General features: G+C 40.3%; 1 protein-coding gene across 2 annotated transcripts in view; it reads left to right on the top strand.

The window, feature by feature from the left end:
- DCC (DCC netrin 1 receptor) overlaps positions 1-23,403 on the top strand; it is a 1,127,120-nt gene that overhangs the window by 896,440 nt on the left and 207,277 nt on the right. For both annotated transcript variants that reach the window (XM_078384133.1, XM_072992925.2), the window contains exon 13: positions 23,204-23,345. In XM_078384133.1, the coding sequence (XP_078240259.1) occupies positions 23,204-23,345 (142 nt within the window). The remainder of the gene's footprint in view (positions 1-23,203; positions 23,346-23,403) is intronic.

Below are 23,403 nucleotides of genomic sequence, written 5' to 3'. Positions count from 1 at the left end.
GGGGGCTCCTGGCTGGCCCTCTGCCCTACCCCACACCACCTGAAGGCAATGTGGCTGCAGCACTGGCCACAGACAAAATGTGGCTGCTTCCCAGCATCTGCCACCCAAGGCAGCCACCTTGCCTCAACGTCCTGTAGAAAGAGCATATGGTTGGCCACCCCCTGCTCCCTGGAGGTATGGTGGGCCAGCTGACCCCAGCCAGTTGGCTGGCCACCATTGGCCACCGGATGGTGGTGTGGATGGTGCTGCCTTGGCTTGAGCCTCTGCCTGGCCTTTCCTGTTGGTGGCCAAACTGGGAATGGACACATGCAGACACGCCCCAGTCAGTGGGAGCTGTGGTCTAGCTGGGTGCTGGCAACCCATGCCACACCACTGCCACTCAAAGCTAGGCCTCAGAACAAGATGAATTTCTTCACTTTGGTTTGGCCCCCCTTTTGAAAAGAAAAAAAAAACCAGTTCAGACACCTTCTATCCAAAACGTGAAGACTTTTCCAAAGTTTTGTAAAATCTGAAAAATTAAATGAAATTCTCATTGCAACTACTGTGTACCTGAAAAGAGAGAAGAGAAGGTTTTTAAAAGCAGGTGGATTAAAAAGAAACACATCTCTTGGTAGCAGCTCTCTTGGTGATCTTTTTCTAAAAGACAGCTCACATTTTTTAAAAAATAGCAGTTAGTTTTTAAAGTGCCATGAATTTTTTTATCTTTTGCATTTTTATTTTCATTTTATTTTAGTTCTGATTTTCTCTAAAAGACTTTCCCTCAGGCGTTCTCTCACTTTAGAAGTACCCTGAACAACCATTACTGATTATGGAAGACTGTCTTCAGCTTTAGTTTTTATTTATTTACAGGATGTATGCATCATTACCATAGGGTTGAGGAAGTAATTTCGAGAGATGCCGACTCTTTTTGGCCCTTTAACAGCTTGATAATCCAAGGAGCTCCTACCCGAAATTCTGTCATCTATATGTTAAAATAAAGAAGCTATGCCTCCTGTATCATTTCACCATCTGGTCTCACAGGAAAAAAGTGTTGTTATTGTCCTTGACTGGTATTTATTCATGTTATTAATTGCATGCCAGCTAATGTGCTGCCATTGATAATACTGTATGCTTATCTTCCAGTCATAACAATCTATGGGAGGATATTCAAATCAATTTACTATAAATATGTTCACAAATATTTGGACTTCATCAGCAAATCTCTGCTTGTATCATGCTTGCATCTGAGGACATGGAAGAATATTCTTTTGAAAATTGCTTTTAAAAAGCAATTCATCATAGTTGTAAGCTATGTAGTTATTTAGTTACTTTTTGAAAATACTTCCTTTCCCATTATTTTTTCAAAAGTAACTAAATGGTTGCATTGAGTACTTTTTAAAAAAAGGAACAAAATGCTGCAGGCTGCTGGCCTCTGATACAAAAATATCTAACTACCCTTTTCCCCAGAAAATAACATCTAACCTGAAAATAAGCCCTAGTATGATTTCTCAGGATGCTCGTAATATAAGCCCTGCCCCCAAAATAAGCCCCCGTTAAGTGAAACCCCACCCTCCACCATTGAGCAGCAAGCAGAACAAGATGGCATGACTGTATTTGAATAAATGTAGATTGGTGAAAAAAATAAAACATCTCCTGAAAATAAGCCCTAATGCATTTTGGGACCAAACTTTAAGATAAGACCTTATCTTATTTTTGGGAAAACATGGTAGTAAGGCCATGCTCACCATGTAGACATAAAGATAAGTAAAACTGCTAAAGTTAACCCACAAAAAAAGAGTGACAGTGTTTCCCCTTACATTACAACTGTGACAACCCCAGACCTACTGGGATATGCCACAGTTTCACTAAGCTGCCACCAACCATTCCCTATAAGAAGTCACACAGACCAGGGATGGATTTTCAACAAATAAAAGAATAAGGTTTATTTAAAACAACACACAGGGAAAATAAAATGATCAAGTGAATAAGATACAGTAACGTGGCTTAGTCTCAATCATTCATACACACAGTTTGGTTCACACAGAACACTTAACTTGAAGCACAGACCCTGAACCTATCAGTTCTGGCTAACCATACAGACACCTGAACCTATCAGGTTGGTACTGACTGACACACAGTAGTACCCTGTCTGACACACAGACTCCCACTCAAGCTTCTTCTCTCAGCTCTTCTCCTTCTACTCTTTCTCCACACAGGCTTCACATATATATACAGTACAGCCCCTCCTCCTGATGTCCCGCCTTCCACTCCCCATAGGATGGAACTTTCCCTCCAAACCCATGACAGACAGGTAACATCAGTGCTGTATGTAACAACAACCACATATGAATTAGCTATGCCTTAGTTATTTCATTGGTCTGAAGCTCAACATCGAAAAAACTAAGATCATGGCCACCGGACCCATCACCTCCTGGCAAGTAGAAGGGGAAGATATGGAGGCAGTGAGAGATTTTACTTTCTTGGGCTCCATGATCACTGCAGATGGTGACAGCAGCCACAAAATTAAAAGACGCCTGCTTCTTGGGAGGAAAGTGATGACAAACCTAGACAGCATCTTAAAAAGCAGAGACATCACCTTGCCAACAAAAGTCCGCATAGTCAAAGCTTTGGTTTTCTCTCTAGTGATGTATGGAAGTGAGAGCTGGACCATAAAGAAGGCTGACTGTCAAAGAATTGATGGTTTTGAATTGTGGTGCTGGAGGAGGTTCTTGAGAGTCCCCTGGACTCTCAAGAGAACATGAGAAGAGAAGACTCCCTGGTGCTGGGAAAGTGTGAAGGCAGGAGGAAAAGGGGACGACAGAGGAGGATATAGTTGGACAGTGTCATCGAGGCTACCAACATGAATTTGACCCAACTCCGGGATGCAGTGGAAGACAGGAGGGCCTGGCATGCTTTGGTCCATGGGGTCACGAAGAGTTGGACACAACTTAACGACTAAACAACAACAAAGGTATTTCACAACAGAATTAATTTGAAATGACTTGTGCTTTATAAGAAGCTATTTCCAAGATCTGAAGCAAAAGAAAAAAAAGCTTTTTGTCAAAACACCAATATTTAATAAAACAGATTAAAATTTAGACCTGCTGGGAGTTTATCTCAGTATGCCTTTTGTACTGATGGAACAATTGGTTCCTTTGAAATGACTTGCACATCCCAAAGTGAGGGACGCGATTAGTGGCGCTGTGACAATTGCCATTCCGTTCCTATCAGTACTTTTGGATTACAGGAACAGGGCATCAACCTTGTTTAAAATGGAAATCCTACTACAAGAAAACCCAGAGATTTGGTTCTCATCTGAATAGTAATAGGTTAATTACCTTGGTATTGTTCTGCCTTTTGTTACATGAACTCTTAATGACATGTCCCCCATGTAGATGTCATTTAAGCAATCGCTATGGGTGCTGTCAGTAATTAAAATGATCGCTACCTACAGGTGCCACTAATTGTAGATCACTTTAAAAATGCATAATTTTAAGTTCCTAATTGTACATGGAACAGAGGTATTGCTAATTGTTTTTGGCCATTATAACAATCACATGCCACTTATTGTCTGGAAAAGTAAATTTGAGCATCTCAGAGAGGCAACTCTGGATAAATAGATGCTTTCCTGAATCTTTTTGTCATCTCATACACACACAGACACAGACACACACACAGACACACACACACACACACGCACAAACACACACAAAGAGCCTTCCTACAATGGAAAATTAAGACCAATACACAATGATGAATTGTTGAATGAGCGAGTGAATATTTGCATGCTAATAGGTGACTCTCAACAGATGGTTTTAATGTTCCAGGCACGTCTGCAGTTGGCAAATGACAAACCTGTTATACAGGCAGTGTATCAGGTGTCAGTCAGGGCTGGTATTATTCTCTTGCCAGGAGGCTGTAGTGAGTATCACTGTCAGTTTGAAAGTCTGCCTTCTGTGAGGTTTAATTAGTTCACCTATTGATAGACCTTAGGAGGCAGCCAACCATGGAAGGTTAAGCTTTAACCTCAGTAAATGAAAGCACGGCAAGAAAGTCAAATTTTGCATCCCAAAGGTAAGACTGTGTTAAGTTGAAGTTGGGCAAACTTTGGCAGTAGTCAGTTACAAGTTATCTGTCATGTACAGTAGGACCTCTGTATCCATGGGATCAGTATCTGGAGTTTCACTTATCTGCATTCGGAAAATGTTAAAAATATTAAAAGAAAAAGACCAAAAATATGTATTTCCACAATGAGATGAACTGAACTGGCCCCTAGATGGAGCCAGAGCCCATTCTATTTCTAGAGTTGACTCTTATTCATAGTTTTCAGCACAGAATTGATCCCCTATGGATGCGAGGATCCTATTGTAGTTGCATCTGTAATGACAGATGTTGTGACAATTGTGCCAATTAAAGTTACACTTCTGAAAAAAATGCAGTGAATAGGAAGGATGTTAATTTGGGTCTGACCAATGAGTAAATATTTTCTAATAACATTTGCATTATTATACTTAGCTCCTTTTAGCAGCTGTAATAATGTAACAAACTTCTAGGGAAGAAGTCCACCTAATATTAATGAAGCTGATGGAAGGTCTATGTAAATAATTACTTTAAAAAGTTGTTTTTGAAGCCTTGGGGGCAGAGAAGCCATAGTCCCTAGCTTAAGGGGTCCTACTGCCTTCTGCCTTCCTCTCTCACACCCAGGATAGGCAACTTCAGAGGATCCATTGGCCAACTTTCCATTCCCAGACTCCACTGGAAGATTCAACAGCTCTGAAAATAATCAAAAAGTTGAAAAACTCTAAGCCAAGGGTTGTGGGATTTGTATGTGTAATTAGGACACCATCCTGGGAGGGCACTGTTGAAAAAAATCTCTGCTAACATTACACATTCCAAGAGTGGTCCAGAAGCGTTGGGTGAAAATGCATGAACTTATTGTTGTTTAGCTGTTTAGTTGTGTCCGACTCTTCGTGACCCCATGGACCAGAGCACGCCAGGCCTACCTGTATTCCACTGCCTCCCAGAGTTGGGTCAAATTCATGTTCGTCACTTCGATGACACTGTCCAATCATCTCGTCCTCTGTCGTCCCCTTCTCCTCTTGCCCTCAGACTTTCCCAACATCAGGGTCTTTTCCAGGGGGTCTTCTCTTCTCATGAGATGGCCAAAATACTGGAGCCTCAGCTTCAGGATCTGTCCTTCCAGTGAGCACTCAGGGTTGATTTCCTTCTAAATGGATAGGTTTGTTCTCCTTGCAGTCCAGGGGACTCTCAAGAGTCTCCTCCAGCACCACAATTCAAAAGCATCAGTTCTTCGGCGGTCAGCCTTCTTTATGGTCCAACTCTCACTTCCATACATAGCTACTGGAAAAACCATAGCTTTGACTATGCGGACCTTTGTCGGCAAGGTGCTGTCTCTGCTTTTTACTGTAAGATGTTGTCTAGGTTTGTCATAACTTTCCTCCCAAGAAGCAGGTGTCTTTTAATTTCGTGGCTGCTGTCACCATCTGCAGTGATCATGGAGCCCAAGAAAGTAAACTGTGTCACTGCCTCCATCTCTTCCCCTTCTATTTGCCAGGTGGTGAATTGTAAAGAAGATTTGTTTTCTAGCCTGGCCACTATAAATCCAGAAAGGCTTGGATTTTTGGGCTCTTCCTGCTTGATCCTTGTAGGATTGCTGTATTAATGTGAAGTGATTTGACAGGACAGCGGTATCAGAGGCTAGCTTGATAACAAGTAGCCATGGCATGATGTCTCTTCTCTTGGGAGAGGTGTTCCAGATTGTCAGGAAGCTATCTCATACTGAGTCAAAACCTTTGGAAGGTATTTTAGAAACAGGTTTTCCAAATGCACACTGTCTGTCTGTCTGTCTGTCTGTCTGTCTGTCTGTCTCTCTCTCTCTCTCTCTCTCTCTCACACACACACACACACACACACACAGAGAGAGAGAGAGAGAGAGAGAGAGAGAGAGAGTAAAAATCAAAAGACAAATTTTCAAGCTCTGGATAAAAAAAAATGAAGTTGTTTTGATATTTTTTGGGAAGTTTGAATTAAGTGGGGAAACCAAGCACTTCCTATACTTTTCTATAAATTGTATTACATGACGCTGCCTGTCATTTTGATTCTTAATCAATGAAGATGATAAAGAATCAAAAAAGTTTGATTCAAAATCAACAATTTTTCCATTTTTTCATCAACTGCAGACCTATCAATTGAGAACTGAATATTTTTTTTCCACTTGCATTTTTTTGTGCAACTTCATGCAAAAACAAAACAGAGCGCCCAGAACTCTAGGTCTATCCAGGCTTGTATAGTCTGGGATCTTAAGCAGCCCTGTGCAGAATTGTGGAGGATTCAACTTTTACTTTCTACCTAAAAGAAACATGCTCTGCCATGGAATGATGTCCTTCTCATTAGAAAGATACAAGGGTGAAATCCAGTGAAATCACATCCAGAGAAGGCCCATTGAAATTGGGAGCAGGGGGATTTGGTGAGTCACCTCCTCTGTAAGTTCCAGGGATTCAATGGGCTTACTCTAATTGTGGCTTACTACTGATTTTCAGTCTGTATTTGGTATCACAGACTGTGAGGAGCTTCTAGGATAGGTAGCTATTTGGTGGGCCACTTTCATAAATGATATCTACCATAAATAGCCCAGTATGAGCCTAGAAGATGGGAAAACAGTGGGGAGCAGGGGAGCTGATGCTGGGCTTGTGGAGTCATTGAGCAAGGGGTTTGGGCTGCTGGATTCACACCTGGGACTTGACCACCCCTGTCATTTACACCAATCCATCCAGGAGGCTTGGTACTGCCAGCTAAACGCAAGGGCTGATTCTGTTTATTTACCTTTCTTTTCACTCTTCTTTGGCCCAAGGATGTAAGTGTCCAAAAAAACACAACCCCATGTATGCTAATAGAGTACAGAGGCAGATTCTCAGGTAGGCATTATTCTATTTGCTACTCTCAGTATTTTTTAACAGATTATTTAGCTTGTACTGAGAACGGCATCAGAGAAACAAGGTTGGTTCATGCAGGCATGTTCATAAAAACGGCATTAAGATGATGTGTGTGAATGCCGGTCTGACATCAGATTGACCTCGTATTGAAGTAAAAGTGGTTGTATTTAAAACAGTCCATTCAAACATCCAGGTGTGAATCATTAAGTGAATAGAAATTAGACGGTGAGTACGTGGATGTCAAATAACCTGTAGACGTCCTTGGTTTTGGTTAGTTGACATCGAGGAACAGAGTGAAGCTCCTGCTTCGTTCTTACTTCCTGGTATACATCTAGTGCTGTGATAATTTTACATGGCTGTGTTATTTAACATAAAAGCCATTTCTGAAAATAATTCTGGATGATAAACACAGCAACATGAAAATTAGACTGTGTGCTCTGAACTGGATGCTGCCTGGGAGGATTTAATGTTTTTATAAAATGACAGCTAAATAGGATGATTTTCTTTTTGTTAATTGTGAGAGGGGGAGAGAAAGAAGACAAAGAAAAAAAGAGAGAGAGAGAAGGGGAGAGAAAGAACACAAACAATGTGCTACTAAGCAGTGCCATAGTTCTGGAATATAGAATTGCTTGTGTCCAGAGAAACTGCAGGGTTTGTAATTTAATTTACAGAAAACATGTTGGTTTCAGGGTGGATGGATGTTCTGCCCTTTCTTTCCGGAATACTTGCTCTTATGGGTTGAGTTCAGCGTTCTGCTCACCTACCTTCCAGTAATACCAAGAGGATTACAATCACTCATTTAATTAGTGGTACCATTGCCCTTTACTTGGGCGTTTTTTTGACCCTTCCCCAAAATGTGTGCATGTTAAATACCAGTAAAGAATATACTTTCCCCCCCAGGTTTTTAGTGAATAAACATGTTTTTTTTAAAAAAATGAATGTGTGCTTCTTGTTTGCATTGTTTTTATTGCATTTCACTGTCACTCATAATCTGTGGCTTCAAATATTTTGTAAGAACAAATGTGTATAATTTGTTATAATAACAAATGTGTTTTTATGTGATTTTTTTAGCCAGCTGGGGCTCTTGTCAGGAAACTCAGTGGTTTAGACCACTGGTTCTTAACCTTGGGTTACTCAGGTGTTTTTGGACTGCAACTCCCGGAAGCCTTCACCACCAGCTGTCCTGGCTGGGGTTTCTGGGAGTTGCAGTTCAAAAGCATCCGAGTAACAAAGGTTAAGAACCACTGATTTAGACCAGTGGTTCTTAACCTTGGGTTACTCAAGTGGTTTTGAACTGCAATTCCCAGAAACCCCAGCCAGGACAGCTGGTGGTGAAGGCTTCTGGGAGTTGCAGTCCAAAAACACCTGAGTAACCCAAGGTTAAGAACCACTGGTTTAGACATCTGTCTGCAGAGCCAGAGGTTGGGAGTTTGATTTCCCCCGACTGTGCCTCCTTGACAGGAACTGGACTTGATGACCCGTAGGGTTCCTTCCAGCTCTGCAATTCTGAGATTATTCTAAGATCAAATAAAAATGCTGCTGCTCCTAGTAAAAGATAGCTCAGGGATTTACGTAGGTATCTGGCTGCCCAAGGTTGAGAGCTTGCTCCCCCACCATATCTCCTATGGGTAGGGCCAGCCTGTGTGGCTTTGGGCAAGCTGTACAGTCCCAGAATATCCCCAGAAAGAGGGAACGGTAAATCATTTCTGATTTTTTCTCTATCTGGAAAACTTCAGGTTGCCATAAGTCAGAATTGTCTTGACAGTACACGTTTACTATTAATAACAGATTTTATGCATATATTGTGCTAGAAAGCCTAAGCATATCTCTTTCATACGTAACAATGGAAAGTGCACCCAAGTGATGGTCGGGGATGCCTCCCCTTTGCTCCTCTCTTTTTCTTCTGTGTAACAGGTGGCCAAAATTCCTGAACTCCTTCACAGCAGTAGCAAGAAGTTGAGGTTCAAAAAACAAAACCCACACACCTCTCACTGTTGTGGCAGGAGCAAAATTGTCATAACTGTGCCTTCCTGTTCCATAGTCATGTTTTTGGAACCCACAAAGCAAAACCGAACAGAATAAAGGCAGAAAGCAGTGCTTTCTAATTCTACTTTCAGTGCCAGTTGATTTAATGTCAGGTACTGAGGACCATATTACAGAGCTCGGGAAAGTGACAGCCTCATGGCTAGAGGCCATGTCAGTTGAGAGATGTTGGGGGCTACCGTTAAAGAAAACCACCTCCTTTCCTTCCTACTCTTGTGCCCAATGTCTGTGTCCATAACAAGCAAATTCTGCTGCTCTTCCAAAATATGTTAATATATTTTTAACTAACTTGGTATATACATTGTTGATATTTTTTGTCATCCTTCCATCTGTTCATCCTCCTTTTTAGATGAATGGAACAGCTACTGCTATGAAGTGTGTATGATCAGCAAACTGTTCTAGAGCAGTAATTGAGAATCTGTGGACTTCCAGCTGTTGGGGGACTACAGATGTGAGCACTAAGGGTCTTCTAAAAGAGCACCTGAGGGTTGAACACAGAGGTTCCAGGTGTAAGCGTACTCCTAAATCAGCTGAGCTGAGTCAGGGTACCCAGCCAGGCAGTACCACTTACCCTTTTCCCAAGTCCGTTCTAATGAGCAATTAACTGAGGAAAAACAAAGATAGAAATCATGAGTCTTGGAGTCTGCCAAGACGAACAAAACTCAGGCTATTAATGGACTCAAGTAGCATATCTGTGGCCTAACAAATAATCTTGCAGGTTTGCTGTTCAAGAGGCCAAATGTTGGATTTTAAGAATTATTGTTTTATTAGAAAAATAAAGGATTTAGAGATATTCAGTTTGTTTGCAAAAGCATAGCTGACAGGTCTCAAAGTCAACCTAGGGAATTGTTCATTGCAATTCAGGGGATAAGTTGTTACAGGATCAGATTTAGTAAGCAACATGTAACAAAGGAGCACAGCTGAGTTAATTGAGGCAGCTGTGGGACAACCAATTTGATTGGAACAACCAAGGATAAAGCTAGCCAAGCTTACAGAGACAAACTGTTGGGTAGTTTGGGTAGTTTGGGTAGTTGGGCTGTTGGATAGTTTGGGTGGTTGTTGTGTTGCTGGTGATTGTGTTGCTGAGAGCTGTATATTCTGCATCGTTGGATGAAGACTTGCCATATTGCAAGGAGAAGATCCTGGAAGAAGACTATCTCCGTGGTGAGAGGAGAAGACTTCGTGGATGCTGGACTATTTACATTGGTAACAATCTTTGGTTACTGAAAACTGTAATTTACCATTGCTAACTGAAGAACTACTGTGAATGACCAGGACTGTATAAAGACCAAGAGAAGCTGTATTTACCCCTGTATATATGGACTTTAATGTAAATAATATTTTCATCACCACAACAGTGTCTGTTTGGTTTAATCTCTGGGCAGTTCACTTCACCATTACGCCCCTGGCGTAGTCTGGTAACGCAGCACCTCTGTCAATTGGTTATGGGCCCAGACAGCGCACCAGACTGCATCCAGGTATAAATTTAAGAAGTTATTGAAGAAACTGCTGAACAGAGAGAGCCAAGTAGTGTGGGCTACAGTCTGTGGTGAAAATGGCCAACGAAATGTCTATGGCTGGACTGTGCATAAAAAAGTTGAATGGGGAAAATTATGCAACTTGGCAGCAGAAGGTTCAGTTGCTATTGCAAAAGGAAGCATTATGGGACATTGTAGAAAATCCCCCAGCAGTCCTAAATGAGAGGAAAAAGAAACTAAATGCAAAAGCTCTGGCTATTATTGGGTTAACTCTAGAAGACCGTCTTCTTATCCACCTGAGAGGCCAAAACTCAGCAAAGAAGGCATGGGAGGATTTAAGGAGACTCTTCGTAAGAGATAACGTTGGAAGCCAGATTCAAATTGCCAGGAAACTTTTTCGAACTAGACTGAAAGCTGGAGGGTGTATGCTTCAACATTTAGAGGCAATGAAGTCAATGTTGATGGACTTACGGGAAAAGAACATCACATTTACAGAAATACAAGAAGCATTTATTATCCTGTCTTCATTAGATGAGTCATATGATCAGCTGGTGACCAATTTAGAAATTCTTCCTCAAGCAGAGCTAACAGTAATTAATATAACGAGCAAACTGTTGGAAGAGGAACAAAAGAGAAAAGATAACAAACAGCTCCGAGACTCCAAACTCACTAATCAACGTGATAAGCTGAAAGAAAGTGAGGAGGAGGGGGACACAGCTGCAAGCATTCATTCTGGAAAACGCTGTTTTTCCTGTGGCTCAAGAAAACATCTGATGAAAGACTGTAAATTTAAGAAAGGAAAAGAAAAACAAACCAGACGCAAGAGAGAAACACTAAGCCTGACTGAGGAAATTTATAACTCTGAACAGGGTGAAGAGTGGATTGTCGACTCAGGAGCAACTGCCAGCATGTGTAAGAGCAAACAGCTAATATTTAACTACCAACCTGTATCCAACCAACAAGTATGCTTAGCAAATGGTGTTAGTGCTAAGGTACTGGGAAAAGGTAAAGTGAAATTGCCTTATATTGCTAGACCAATAGATGTTTTACATGTTCCAAATTTGAAGCATAATTTACTTTCTGTGAGTTCATTAGCAAAGAATGGGTTTGTTAGCACTTTCTATGAGAGTAAATGTATAATAACTAGCAAGAACAATGAAAAATTGAATTGCTATGCTAGAAATAATTTATATAGACTAAACTGTACTAAGGCTAACAATGTCTATGAGAACAAATGTATACACAAAGATTGTATTCATTTATGGCATCAAAGACTTGGACATGCAAACTACAAAACACTTAGAAAAACAATTGAAAACTCAGTAGGAGTTAATCTAAAACAATGTAATGAATATGTGAATTGTCAAGCATGCCAATTAGCCAAGAGTAAGAAAGCTCCTATAATGAAACATAGTGATGTACAAGTGAAAAATATATTAGATTTGGTGTCAATTGATATAATTGGACCCAAAAGTGCATCATTAGGAGGAGCTAGATACATTCTCTCTATCCAAGACCAAAAGTCCAGGTTTGGATACTGTTATCTTATGAAAGATAAAAGTGCAGTACATGTAGAGTTTGAAAAATGGCTCAAATTTGTAGAGCGTAAAACAGGGAAAAAGGTTAAGGTGGTACAAACTGACAATGGAACAGAGTTTACAAATGCCAAATTTCAAGCAATATTAAAGAAAAATGGCATTACTCACAGGAGAGCCGCTCCCTATACACCTACTCAGAATGCCTTTATTGAAAGAAGGGGCCAAACTCTGCAGAATATGGCTGAGGCAATGATTAGGGGGAGTAATCTATCAGAGAAATATTGGGGTGAAGCTACACTTTGTGCGAATTTTTATATTAATATTCTTTGGCACAGTGGAATAAACAATATACCCTACACAGTTTGGACTGGGAGAAAACCAAATTTAAAATTTTTACACGTATTTGGATCTCCTGCATGGGTTCACATCCCAAAAGAAATAAGGAGAAAGGGAGAGAAGAAAGCCAGGTTGATGTATTTCCTTGGATATCAGCAAAATAGGAGAGCATTTAGGTTTGGGTTGCCAAATACCAACAAACTTGTCATAAGTAGCAGTGCTTCTTTTAATGAGCACAGTAACTGGGACAAAATATGCAAACCCCCAGAAACAATAATTAAATTGCATGAAAGGAATGAAAGTAGTGAAGATAGTGCAGATGAAAGTGACTCACAAACAGAGCAAGAAATTAAAGGAGAGGTAGAACCTGAGGAAATGCAATCAGATAAAGAAATTCCATCCAACTCAGAAAGGAGGGAAACTCTAGAGGAGGACAGAGAATTACCTAGGAGGTCTAGCAGAGAGAGTAAAACTCCAGAAAGGTACAAGCCTGAGACCTATTACTGTCTCAATGTGGCTGAACCAGAGACATATGATGACATATGTAATATGCCTGAGAAAGAACAAATAAAATGGAAAGAGGCAATGGAGAAGGAGTTAAATTCATTAAAACAACTGAAAGTTTATGAGGAGGTGAAACTGCCTGAAAAATCAAAAGTAATTGGTTCCAGATGGGTATTTAAAAGGAAGGTGGATGCCGATGGTAATGTGAGGTATAGAGCAAGGTTAGTGGCAAAAGGATATGCACAAACTTCAAACGACTATGATCAAGTTTTTGCACCGGCTCTAAGACCAGAGACATTGAGATTTGCTTTAACCTATGCAGCCAAGCATAATCTCATGACCAGGCACGTTGATATAGAAACAGCCTATTTATATGCTGACCTGAAACACATAATTTATATGGAAATTCCACCAGGAATTGAAAGTGAAGGTAAATGCTGGATATTGAAAAAAAGTCTATATGGTCTCAGACAAAGTGGCCATGAATGGAACCTACATTTAACTAAAACTTTAAAAGATAATGGTTTTGTGCAAGGAAAGGCTGACCCTTGTTTATTCATAAATGAGAGAACACAAGCTATAATATTAGTATTTGTGGATGATCTAGCCATATTCACCAAAGATAAGAAAGAGGCTGAAGAAATAATCCAAATGTTAAAGAAACATTACAAATTGAGAGATTTAGGAGAAATAAGTAACTACTTAGGAGTAGAAATAGAAAGAAGTAAGAAAGGATTTAAAATAGCCCAAAGGAGCAAAATATTAAAACTCCTAAAACAGTATAAGATGGAGGATTGTAAAGGTGCAGCAACTCAAATGAACATAGAGTTCGAGAAAGAAGATATTAGTGGCCCAGATTGTGATATTGATGTATATAGATCACTGGTAGGCAGCTTACTATATTTGAGCAGATGGTCAAGGCCAGATATCTCTATAGCTGTAAACCTGCTATCTAGGAACGTGAGCAAGCCGAATGAAAGGCACATGCAATCAGCAAAAAGAGTACTTAGGTATTTAAAAGAGGCACAAAATAAAAGGCTAAATTTAGAACCAGTGGGAGAACTGTCTATCACTGCTTATGCCGATGCAAATTATGGTAGTGATTTAACAACCAGAAGATCAACATCAGGCATGACTGTGCATTTGGGAGAAAGTTTGATAAGCTGGAAGACAGCTAGACATAAATTTATATCGTTGTCTTCTGCCGAATCTGAGTATGCAGCATTATCTGAATTGTGTACAGATCTAGTATTCTATAAACAATTGGCACAAGATCTGGGTGTGAATATAAAATCACAAATAAAGGTTTTTGAAGATAATCAAGCTGCCATACAAATGGCAAACTCACCAAATGTAAAAAGCAGATCTAAACACACAGATATCAGGTACCAAAATGTAAAGCAAAGTATAGAAAATGGTTTAATTGAACTGGTATACTGTGGAACAGAAAATAACAAAGCTGATTGTTTAACAAAAGTATTGGGGCCAACTAAACATATCAAAGCATGTGAAATGTTGGGAATGATATAAAGTATGTATGTGAATGTAAAAAAGAACTCTGTATATGTTCAAGGCAATGTACAATGTATGCAACAGAATTGCTATAAACAATTGGAGGAGATTGACAGGTCTCAAAGTCAACCTAGGGAATTGTTCATTGCAATTCAGGGGATAAGTTGTTACAGGATCAGATTTAGTAAGCAACATGTAACAAAGGAGCACAGCTGAGTTAATTGAGGCAGCTGTGGGACAACCAATTTGATTGGAACAACCAAGGATAAAGCTAGCCAAGCTTACAGAGACAAACTGTTGGGTAGTTTGGGTAGTTTGGGTAGTTGGGCTGTTGGATAGTTTGGGTGGTTGTTGTGTTGCTGGTGATTGTGTTGCTGAGAGCTGTATATTCTGCATCGTTGGATGAAGACTTGCCATATTGCAAGGAGAAGATCCTGGAAGAAGACTATCTCCGTGGTGAGAGGAGAAGACTTCGTGGATGCTGGACTATTTACATTGGTAACAATCTTTGGTTACTGAAAACTGTAATTTACCATTGCTAACTGAAGAACTACTGTGAATGACCAGGACTGTATAAAGACCAAGAGAAGCTGTATTTACCCCTGTATATATGGACTTTAATGTAAATAATATTTTCATCACCACAACAGTGTCTGTTTGGTTTAATCTCTGGGCAGTTCACTTCACCATTACGCCCCTGGCGTAGTCTGGTAACGCAGCACCTCTGTCAATAGCCATCAAGTACATTTCCATAAATCAAAGCAGTTAGAACTTTAGCAAATTCCAGCTACAAAAATAAAATAAAATAACTCTAAAAATAGCCTAAAAGGTAGGTTAAGCATAGCCCCCTTTTCTCTATCCTTACTCTGAACTACATCCTAGCATAACAGTAAAAACTAGCAATTGGAACTCAAAAATCCATCCTAAAAATCAAGCTAAAAATCAAGTCCTCTCTCTTGTCTCCATTCTCCATTTTCTTCCATGCTGGGACTACCCTTCTCCTCCACTCTTCTGTGATGTTAATCAATCAGGGTAAATGGCTGTCTCTTCACACTCCACCTGCATTTCCCACGGGATGTGCAGGTGTTGTTGATCATCATCCTGATGTTGTGTCTTGACCCTTATTGTCTCTGGTCAAGTCAGCTTCATGGAAAATTCCAGCTCGCTCTAGGAGAAACAGCTTCTCGAAGCATCCAGTTATATTAACACAGACCAATATGGATTCCTTCTACACAATTCCATGACTACAAATCCCATTCAGAAATTACGTTTTAGCCTTAATAACCTAAACCATGGCAACAGATGCCATCATTTCTGACCATTGCCCATCCTAGTGAGGCTGATGGGAGTTAGACTCCCAAGAACAGCAGGACGGCTAAAAATCCCCATGCCTCTTCTAGCATGTATGGATCCTCTACTTCTTCCTGTTGCACTAATCAGTAGGCATCTACATAGACAGCACCAAGGTTTTTCAGCTAAGATCATCTTCTCTTTCCTGCAGTTCTCTTACTTATTCTGCTTTTGGTGATAAGCTGTAACGGTCTTTACATTTCTGATTACGTGTTTTAGCTTTCTGCATTTTACATGGTTTGTGATTTCTTGATCTTGATCCATTTGCCTTAGTACTTCTTCAACGGTCATCTTCTTGATCCAAGAAGCCAGTAGCATCCAATGAATACACATTTCAAATGCTGCTACTGCTTCTCTTTCTCCTTCTCCTCTTTCTTCGTGATAGTTCACCAATTCCACCTCATACATAGACATGAGAAAGCATAGCACTGTGAAATTTGCATCCTCAAGGCCAATATTTTTTTTTCTTTTGCTACACATTCCCATATTCATCTTGAGGAAGTGGCTCTAGGCTGTCTCTGTTCTGAGTTCTATTACATTGCTATCACTCTACTATGCATCCATCCAAATTCCATGGCAATTCCATTTGCTACCTCTCTTCCGTCTTATTTTGGGCCTGCCACAGCATTTCCTGCTCTGCAAGTGAACATAAACAAGCAAAAGGTAGCACAAGCACACAAATCAGTAATAAAATGTAATGAAAGTAGCTCAGTCTGAGAGAAAGGGGTAAATGGAGCCCTTTCCTGTACATACATTCTTCTTAAATCCTGTTAAACATTACGTGAAGCTCCACCAATCTTCCACTGTTGGAGCAAAGCAGATGAATTTTACCCATTATGTTAATCTCTCAGCAGTTGGTTTCTGCAAAACTACAGAACTCCTCAGTGCTGGCAGTCTGTCAGCACTTCAACGCTCTCTTCATTTCTCCTCAGGATACTGAACTTCCCGGGTGGAGTCAGTTGACTTGCCAGTTACAGCAGCTTCACATCATCTCGCTGGTCAAAATAACAGACGGAAAGATTCATTGACTTTTGTCTTCATAGTAATCAAAGGAAAAATTAACTTGATAATGCAAATGTTGTCTTTTTCACACTGGGGTTGAAATGTCTGGAAAAAAAACCCTTATAAATTAAATATAACATACTCATTCTCTGAAATATTGATACCATGTGAAATTTTGATATGGAATACATATTTGCATAGATTGTAAACGGAAGCTAATGTAGTGTAGGAGATCATTTAATGCATTTATATAAAGACATTAAGCACATATGAAGTATAATATGATTAAGTAGCCAATGTTAGATATATTATTTTGTGGTTCTGCTTTGTTTTGTCTTTCTTATGGTGTTGTTTGTTTTTGAAATGTGGATTTTTCATGATGGTAGCATGGATATTCTGAGGAACAATTGGTGGCCAAGGATGTGAGAGAAATAATTATTAAGAATTAGTACAATCTTAGGACGGATCATACTTGGAATTTTTATAGAGCAATAAGAATGATGCAGTCAGATTTTTAAGAATGGATAATACTGTATAGAAATGCCTCCCCCCTGCCTATATATGTGGGTTTTTGTTTTGTTTTTTGTTTTTATTTGTATTGTTTTTTTGTTTTTTTATGTGTGTTTTTGTATGTAGAAAAAAATAAAATACTTTTTTTAAAAAAGCTTCTTCCATGTTCTTTTCAAATCTGGGCTTTTGGAAGCCATCTGAAACTGGGCCCAAGTGAACTGATTCAGTGGTCTTGTCTAATGTGACCTACTAGGTTCAGAAAATTCAGGACAAGGCCTTGTGATCTTCAAAACAAGACAAGTGCAGGGATACAAATGCAAACTGTAGCTATCTCTGTCTAAGAAGCTGTGCCTGGCCCCCAACAGCAGCCACAAAACGTTTGGGGCTTTAATATAAACCTATTATTTTGGGGTTGCCCATGAGAGCTTGGTGGAGATCCTGAAGAAGGTGAATTATAATCGAAAGCTCTCTCTATATTTTGTTTTGCATTTTATTTTCTTAGTTGTCCAGTAAAGGTATCACCTATATCCTGCATTTGTGACTTACGATGTAAGCAATAGGATTTTAGACATTGAGGCGTTCCATGGGGTGTGTGTGTGGAAATGTGAGTCTTTTCACTCTTGTGCAAGAGCTGAAAGATCGGGGCTTTATCTCTCTTCAACTGAAACGGTATTGAGAGAGACAGAGAGAGAGAGAAAGAAAGTTTTGTGCAAAACGATTATTAAATAACCTTGTGTTTTGAATAAAAAGCACCGTATTTTGCCCAAAATACAGAGTTTTGTGCAAAGAAAAGTCCATGGATTTTTCATGAAAAGTTTCTAAAAGGCATAAAATGTACCCACCCTGCAAAATCCTACCATTTTTATTTTCACATGCAAGGGAAAAAGGTGTTCTGCTTACATACCCCCTATAGCACTTAAAGCACTCTCTGAGCAGTTTACAATTTAATTGTACAATTTAATAGTAAATAGACATTGTACCCCTGACACCATCAAGCTGGGTACTCAATTTGCTGGCCTTGGAAGGATGGAAGACTAAGTGGTAACTGGAATGAACATAGGTTATAAGCAGAGTTTTGGCTGCAGTACTGCAGTACTCCCATCTATTGTCCCAGCTCCTGCCAGCCTAGACGTTTGAAAGCATGTAAATGCGAGTAGATAAATAAGTATCACTACAGTGGGAACATAACGGTGTTCTGTGTCTAGTTGCACTGGCCACGTGACCATTTTGCCCCTTAGTGCTAAATCTAACTACAGCAGATGCATTGTATCCTCTTTAATAAGTAGGAACTTCCCAACTCTTTCTAATTAACAATTAGCTTCAACCCTGAGAGTTCTCCACATTAATAGAACAATGATGTGGTATTATAATGCTTGAAATGTGGCCATCCTTCACACACTGAGGCAAATTCCTGAAATGTCGGGACTGTTTGGAGATCTGAACAATTAGGTAAAAAGGTAAAGGTAAAGGTTCCCCTTGACAATTTTTGTCCAGTCGTGTTCGACTCTAGGGGGAGGTGTTCATCCCCGTTTCCAAGCCATAGAGCCAGCGTTTTGTCTGAAGACAATCTTCCATGGTCACATGGCCAGTGCGATTTAGACACGGAACGCTGTTACCTTCCCACCGAGGTGGTCCCTACTGATCTACTTGCATTTGCATGCTTTTGAACTGCTAGTTTGGTGGGAGCTGGGACAAGCGACGGGAGCTCACTCTGTCGTGTGGATTCGATCTTACGACTGCTGGTCTTCTGACCCTGCAGCACAGGCTTCTGCGGTTTAGCCCACAGTGCCACCACATCCCTGAACAATTAGGTAGAAGTCCTCATTTACTTCCATTTTATGCAACTGCATTCAATTTCTATTTGCATAAAATTGTTGTTCCTCTCTGAAAATGCTATCATTTCACATGTTTTATACATTTGCTGTAAAGTTTATTACATGCGTTGTAAAACTATTTCAGACCATCTGCACTTTCATATAAGCGTTACACGCTCATGTAGTTGTCTTTATCATGCTGGCTACTGAACTGACTTTAAAAACAACCATTCCCGTATTTGAAATAAATGAATGCAGTCTGCTCTGCCATCAGGGCACTTTACAACATCCAGCAGGGGACACATCTGAGATGATACAGAGCAAATGTTTTGACTATACAGTGTATGTACAAACACTTGGGTGGGTTAAGGAGAAAGGTGGGTTTAAAACAAACAAATAAATAAATATGCCTATGGAATATTTGTAGCAAGAGAACCAAAAAGGGGAAAGGCGAGGTTAAAAAAAATGTAGATACAATAAATAAATAAATATTCACTGACAAGTGCAATTCATTGACTGGATTTTTCTCCTTGTTTGAGAACCATGTGCAATATATTGTGCTGCCATTGTCAGATATTACTTGAATCTCGACCCCATTTAATCTGTGATCGTGGTGGCCCATCAGCTTTTTCTGGGCATTACTAGTGGACGTTTTGAAAAGGATGGGAAGCATTCATGTGCCAAAGCAGCATTGCTAGGTTGGGCATCAGTGGAGTTTTTTTTAGAAGGTACCACAACTTACCTGACAAGTGGGTACACTAACTATGGTTGATGGGATATGCAACCCTAAAAAAATTGTGTCACTGCCTGTTGCTGTCACTCCCCTTGGTCAAAAGCAGTGGTTCTCAACTGTGGTGTTCTTGGACTGCAATTCCCAGAAATCCCAGTCAGCACAGCTGGTGGTGAAGGCTCCTGGGATTTGCAGTCCAAGAACACCTGGATTACCCAAGGTTGGGAACGACTGAACTAAAGGAAATGAGTGTGAGTGTGTGTTTCAGTCCATTGAAGGTTTCTGCTTCCTGAGGGACAGCTTGTTTCAAGGTTTTTAATACATTGGTCTCAAAAGTTCTTCTTCAAGTCCTCCTACCTTCGGATACACAATTATCTGAGAGAGAGAGAGATAAAGGAGCCCGAAAAACCCACAACAACCATTAGATCCCGGCCGTGAAAGTCTTCGCGAATATATAGATAAAGGAGCCTTCACTCCTTTATGTCTCTTTCTGTTTGATAATTACACATCAGAACAATCATGTTTAGATGGAACCATTGGCACTCTGTTTTAGGCATGAGGTTAAGACTCCATCCTATCTGTTTCTCAAGACCTCAGTCAAATTTTCTCCATTCAGAACTTGGAAATGACAAGGATCCCCAGCTACCATATCCAGGCAATGCTTGTTCCAGGACCCTGCAGGTCCCACTTGGATTTGATTAGCATCGCAAGCCCCTTCTCCACCCCTTCAACATTGTTACAAGCAGTGTTGCTTCTAACATGTGTAACTTAATATAAAGCTAAAGTGCACAATTTTTTTACAGGAAAGCTAGAACCTCTGCTTTGCTCATTTTACTGTCTGAGATTGTACTGGCAGTAGGGCTGAGCAGTTTTTATTTTGAGTTTTTTCTACCCATCCTTTGGATTGGATTCAAAAGTGCTTGCCCACAAACAGGAGGACAGTTTTCTTTACATCCAGCCCACAGTTTTAATATCCATATGAAAATGTGGTGTGCGTACTTCGGCTGGTAGGAAAGTGAGTCATAAAATCCTTGAAAAAATCAGTTTACATTGGTGGACCTCTGTGGGCTAGCACCACACTGCATGTGTTCTGAGATGCAGCTGACTCTCTTCCATTCTATAGCAAATCACCATTATCAGGCTGAATTCTAGGACATTATAAAGAAATCAACACTGCTTGTTTAAATGTTGAAAATATAGCATTAGAGAAATGCCTCCACAAATATATTTAACTGTGGTTTTTCTGGGCTGCCCCATACACAGCATCCTCTTAGCAAGCTGTCTAAAGTGTTAGTGAAAGAAGAGAATAATAAAAGTACATACAAGTGCAGAATAAAACCCACTGAATCAAGCAATAAAATTACACACAGAAAGAGCTTTAAAAAAAAACACCACGCAGAACATTAAAATCTGTTGCAATATTCTTAGAGTAAAATATGAAGACCTCCAACCGTCAAGTTGAATTAAACTTTGTAACATCCATATCTAGACCACAAAGGTTCTGCCAGGGTGCCCCCTTCTCTAGACCCCCCCACCTGAGTAGCATGGAGCATTATCTCATGTTTCTGCAGTCATCGGTGGAGAACTTGTCACTTAAGAATTTGTAATGAGGTATATTGAGGGTTTGGGAAAGTTTTATTCATACTGGCCAGCAGAGATAGCCATAAACATGACAGCAATGAGTGTAGATACAGTTTACAGAATCAGATAGAACTTAGCTATATAGGAAACGAAGGACATGGTGGCACTGCGGGTTAAACCGCAGAAGCCTCTGTGCTGGAAGGTCAGAAGACCAGCAGTTGTAAGATCGAATCCACATGATGGAGTGAGCTCCCATCACTTGTCCCAGCTCCTGCCAACCTAGCTGTTCAAAAGCATGTAAAAATATGAGTAGATAAATAGGTACTACCTTGATGGAAAGGTTACGGTGTTCCGTGTCTAGTCGTGCTGGCCACGTGACCACAGAAAAACTGTCTATGGTCAACTGCTGGCTCTATGGCTTGGAAAAGGGGGTGATCACCATGCCCTAGAGTCGGACATGATTGGACTAAATGTCAAGGGGAACCTTTACCATATAGGAAACACATGGCCATAAAATGAGTAATTTAAATTGGTATTCCTTTGAACTGTCTTTCCCAGGAAGCGATAGCATTTGCAATTGCTTCAGGAGGAAGCCTGAGTTTTATTTTCTTGTTTTATGGTACCTTTTCCACGTGTAACAAATAGCGAGGATGATGTTTTTTTTTCAAGTTGGTGTTCGGGTTCTTCTTGTTGTCCTATCCAAAGCATTAAGCAGCACATGGAGCAGCCATGTCAAGCTGGGTGAAGCCAACCCTGAGTCACATGGAATCAAGGCATGGCATGTTCCTTAGAACCATGCCTCTCAGAATGTTGCCCACCCTGTATCCTACCCATGGCTGAACAACTTCTCAAGATATAGAGTCAATGTTTTCCTTCCCCGGACTCATCAAGCCACACTATTGATTGTGTACCGTCTCCAAATGCCATGTAGTACTAGTCTCCCTCTATTTGGCCTCACTTTGCATACAGTGTCCAGTTCTGGACAACACACTTTAGGAAGGATGCAGACAAACTGGAACACGTTCAGAAGGCATCAAGGATAATCAGGGGACTGGAAACCAAGCCTTATGAAAAAAGACTGAAATATTGGGTATGTTTAGCCTCAAGAAAGGAAGACTGAGGAGAGCTATGAGAGCACTCTTCAGATTTCTGAAAGGTTGTCACACAGTAGAAGGGCATGATCTGTTCTCAGTCATTCCAGAGTGCAGGACATGGAATAATGAGCTCAAGTCACAGGAATCCAGATTTCAGCTGAAGATCAGGAAAGACGTTTTAACTGTTAGAGCAGTACAACAATGGAAGTAATTATTTTGGGTGGTGGTGAGTGTTCCAATGTTGGAGGCATTTGAGAGAAAGTTGGACAATGCTCTACTTTGATTTGGATTCCTGCACTGGCCCTTCCAACTCAGTTATTCTATGATTCCCCCTCTCAACTGTGGAAAAAACAACACAGGTGCAATTTTCTGTTTAAATGTTTTTCCAGGATCCTGTAAACATCCTTGAAGCCTTAAAAAAAAAAAAAGGCCATTTTAAAGATAAATAAATAAACAGGAAGTGACCAGTTCCTCTCTTGCAGTCATGACTATGATCTGTACCCATCTCAAGGGTTTGAAAGCAATTGGTATTCCCAACTAGACTAGACCTACTGAATAAATGGAACTTACATAAATGCTGACTCAATATTCAACAGTTGTTTCAATGAGTCAACTTTAGTTGAGTTTACAGTTCAATTTTACTTTATGGAGTACCCCCTCTCCCCAGTATAGGTCAGTATTGTTATGATGTATCTATGCAGTTTGATGTATATATAATGTTTATGGTGAAATGAGAAAACTGGAGTTATAAAATCGGCATGAACCTGTTTGTTTTACAGAGCATCAAAGTGAGTTGGTTACCTCCACCGCCAGGCGCACAAAATGGATTTATCACCGGCTATAAAATCCGACACAGAAAGACAGCCAGGAGGGGTGAAATTGAAACACTGGAGCCAAACAACCTCTGGTACTTGTTCACAGGTCAGTGTTTACATGTCTGTGGGCCTGCAAAGCTGATGCTGGATGAAATGTTTGAGGA

This window comes from Pogona vitticeps, chromosome 2 (genome assembly GCF_051106095.1).
Source record: "Pogona vitticeps strain Pit_001003342236 chromosome 2, PviZW2.1, whole genome shotgun sequence".
NCBI lineage: Eukaryota > Metazoa > Chordata > Lepidosauria > Squamata > Agamidae > Pogona > Pogona vitticeps.
This window is presented reverse-complemented; position numbering and strand designations above follow the sequence as displayed.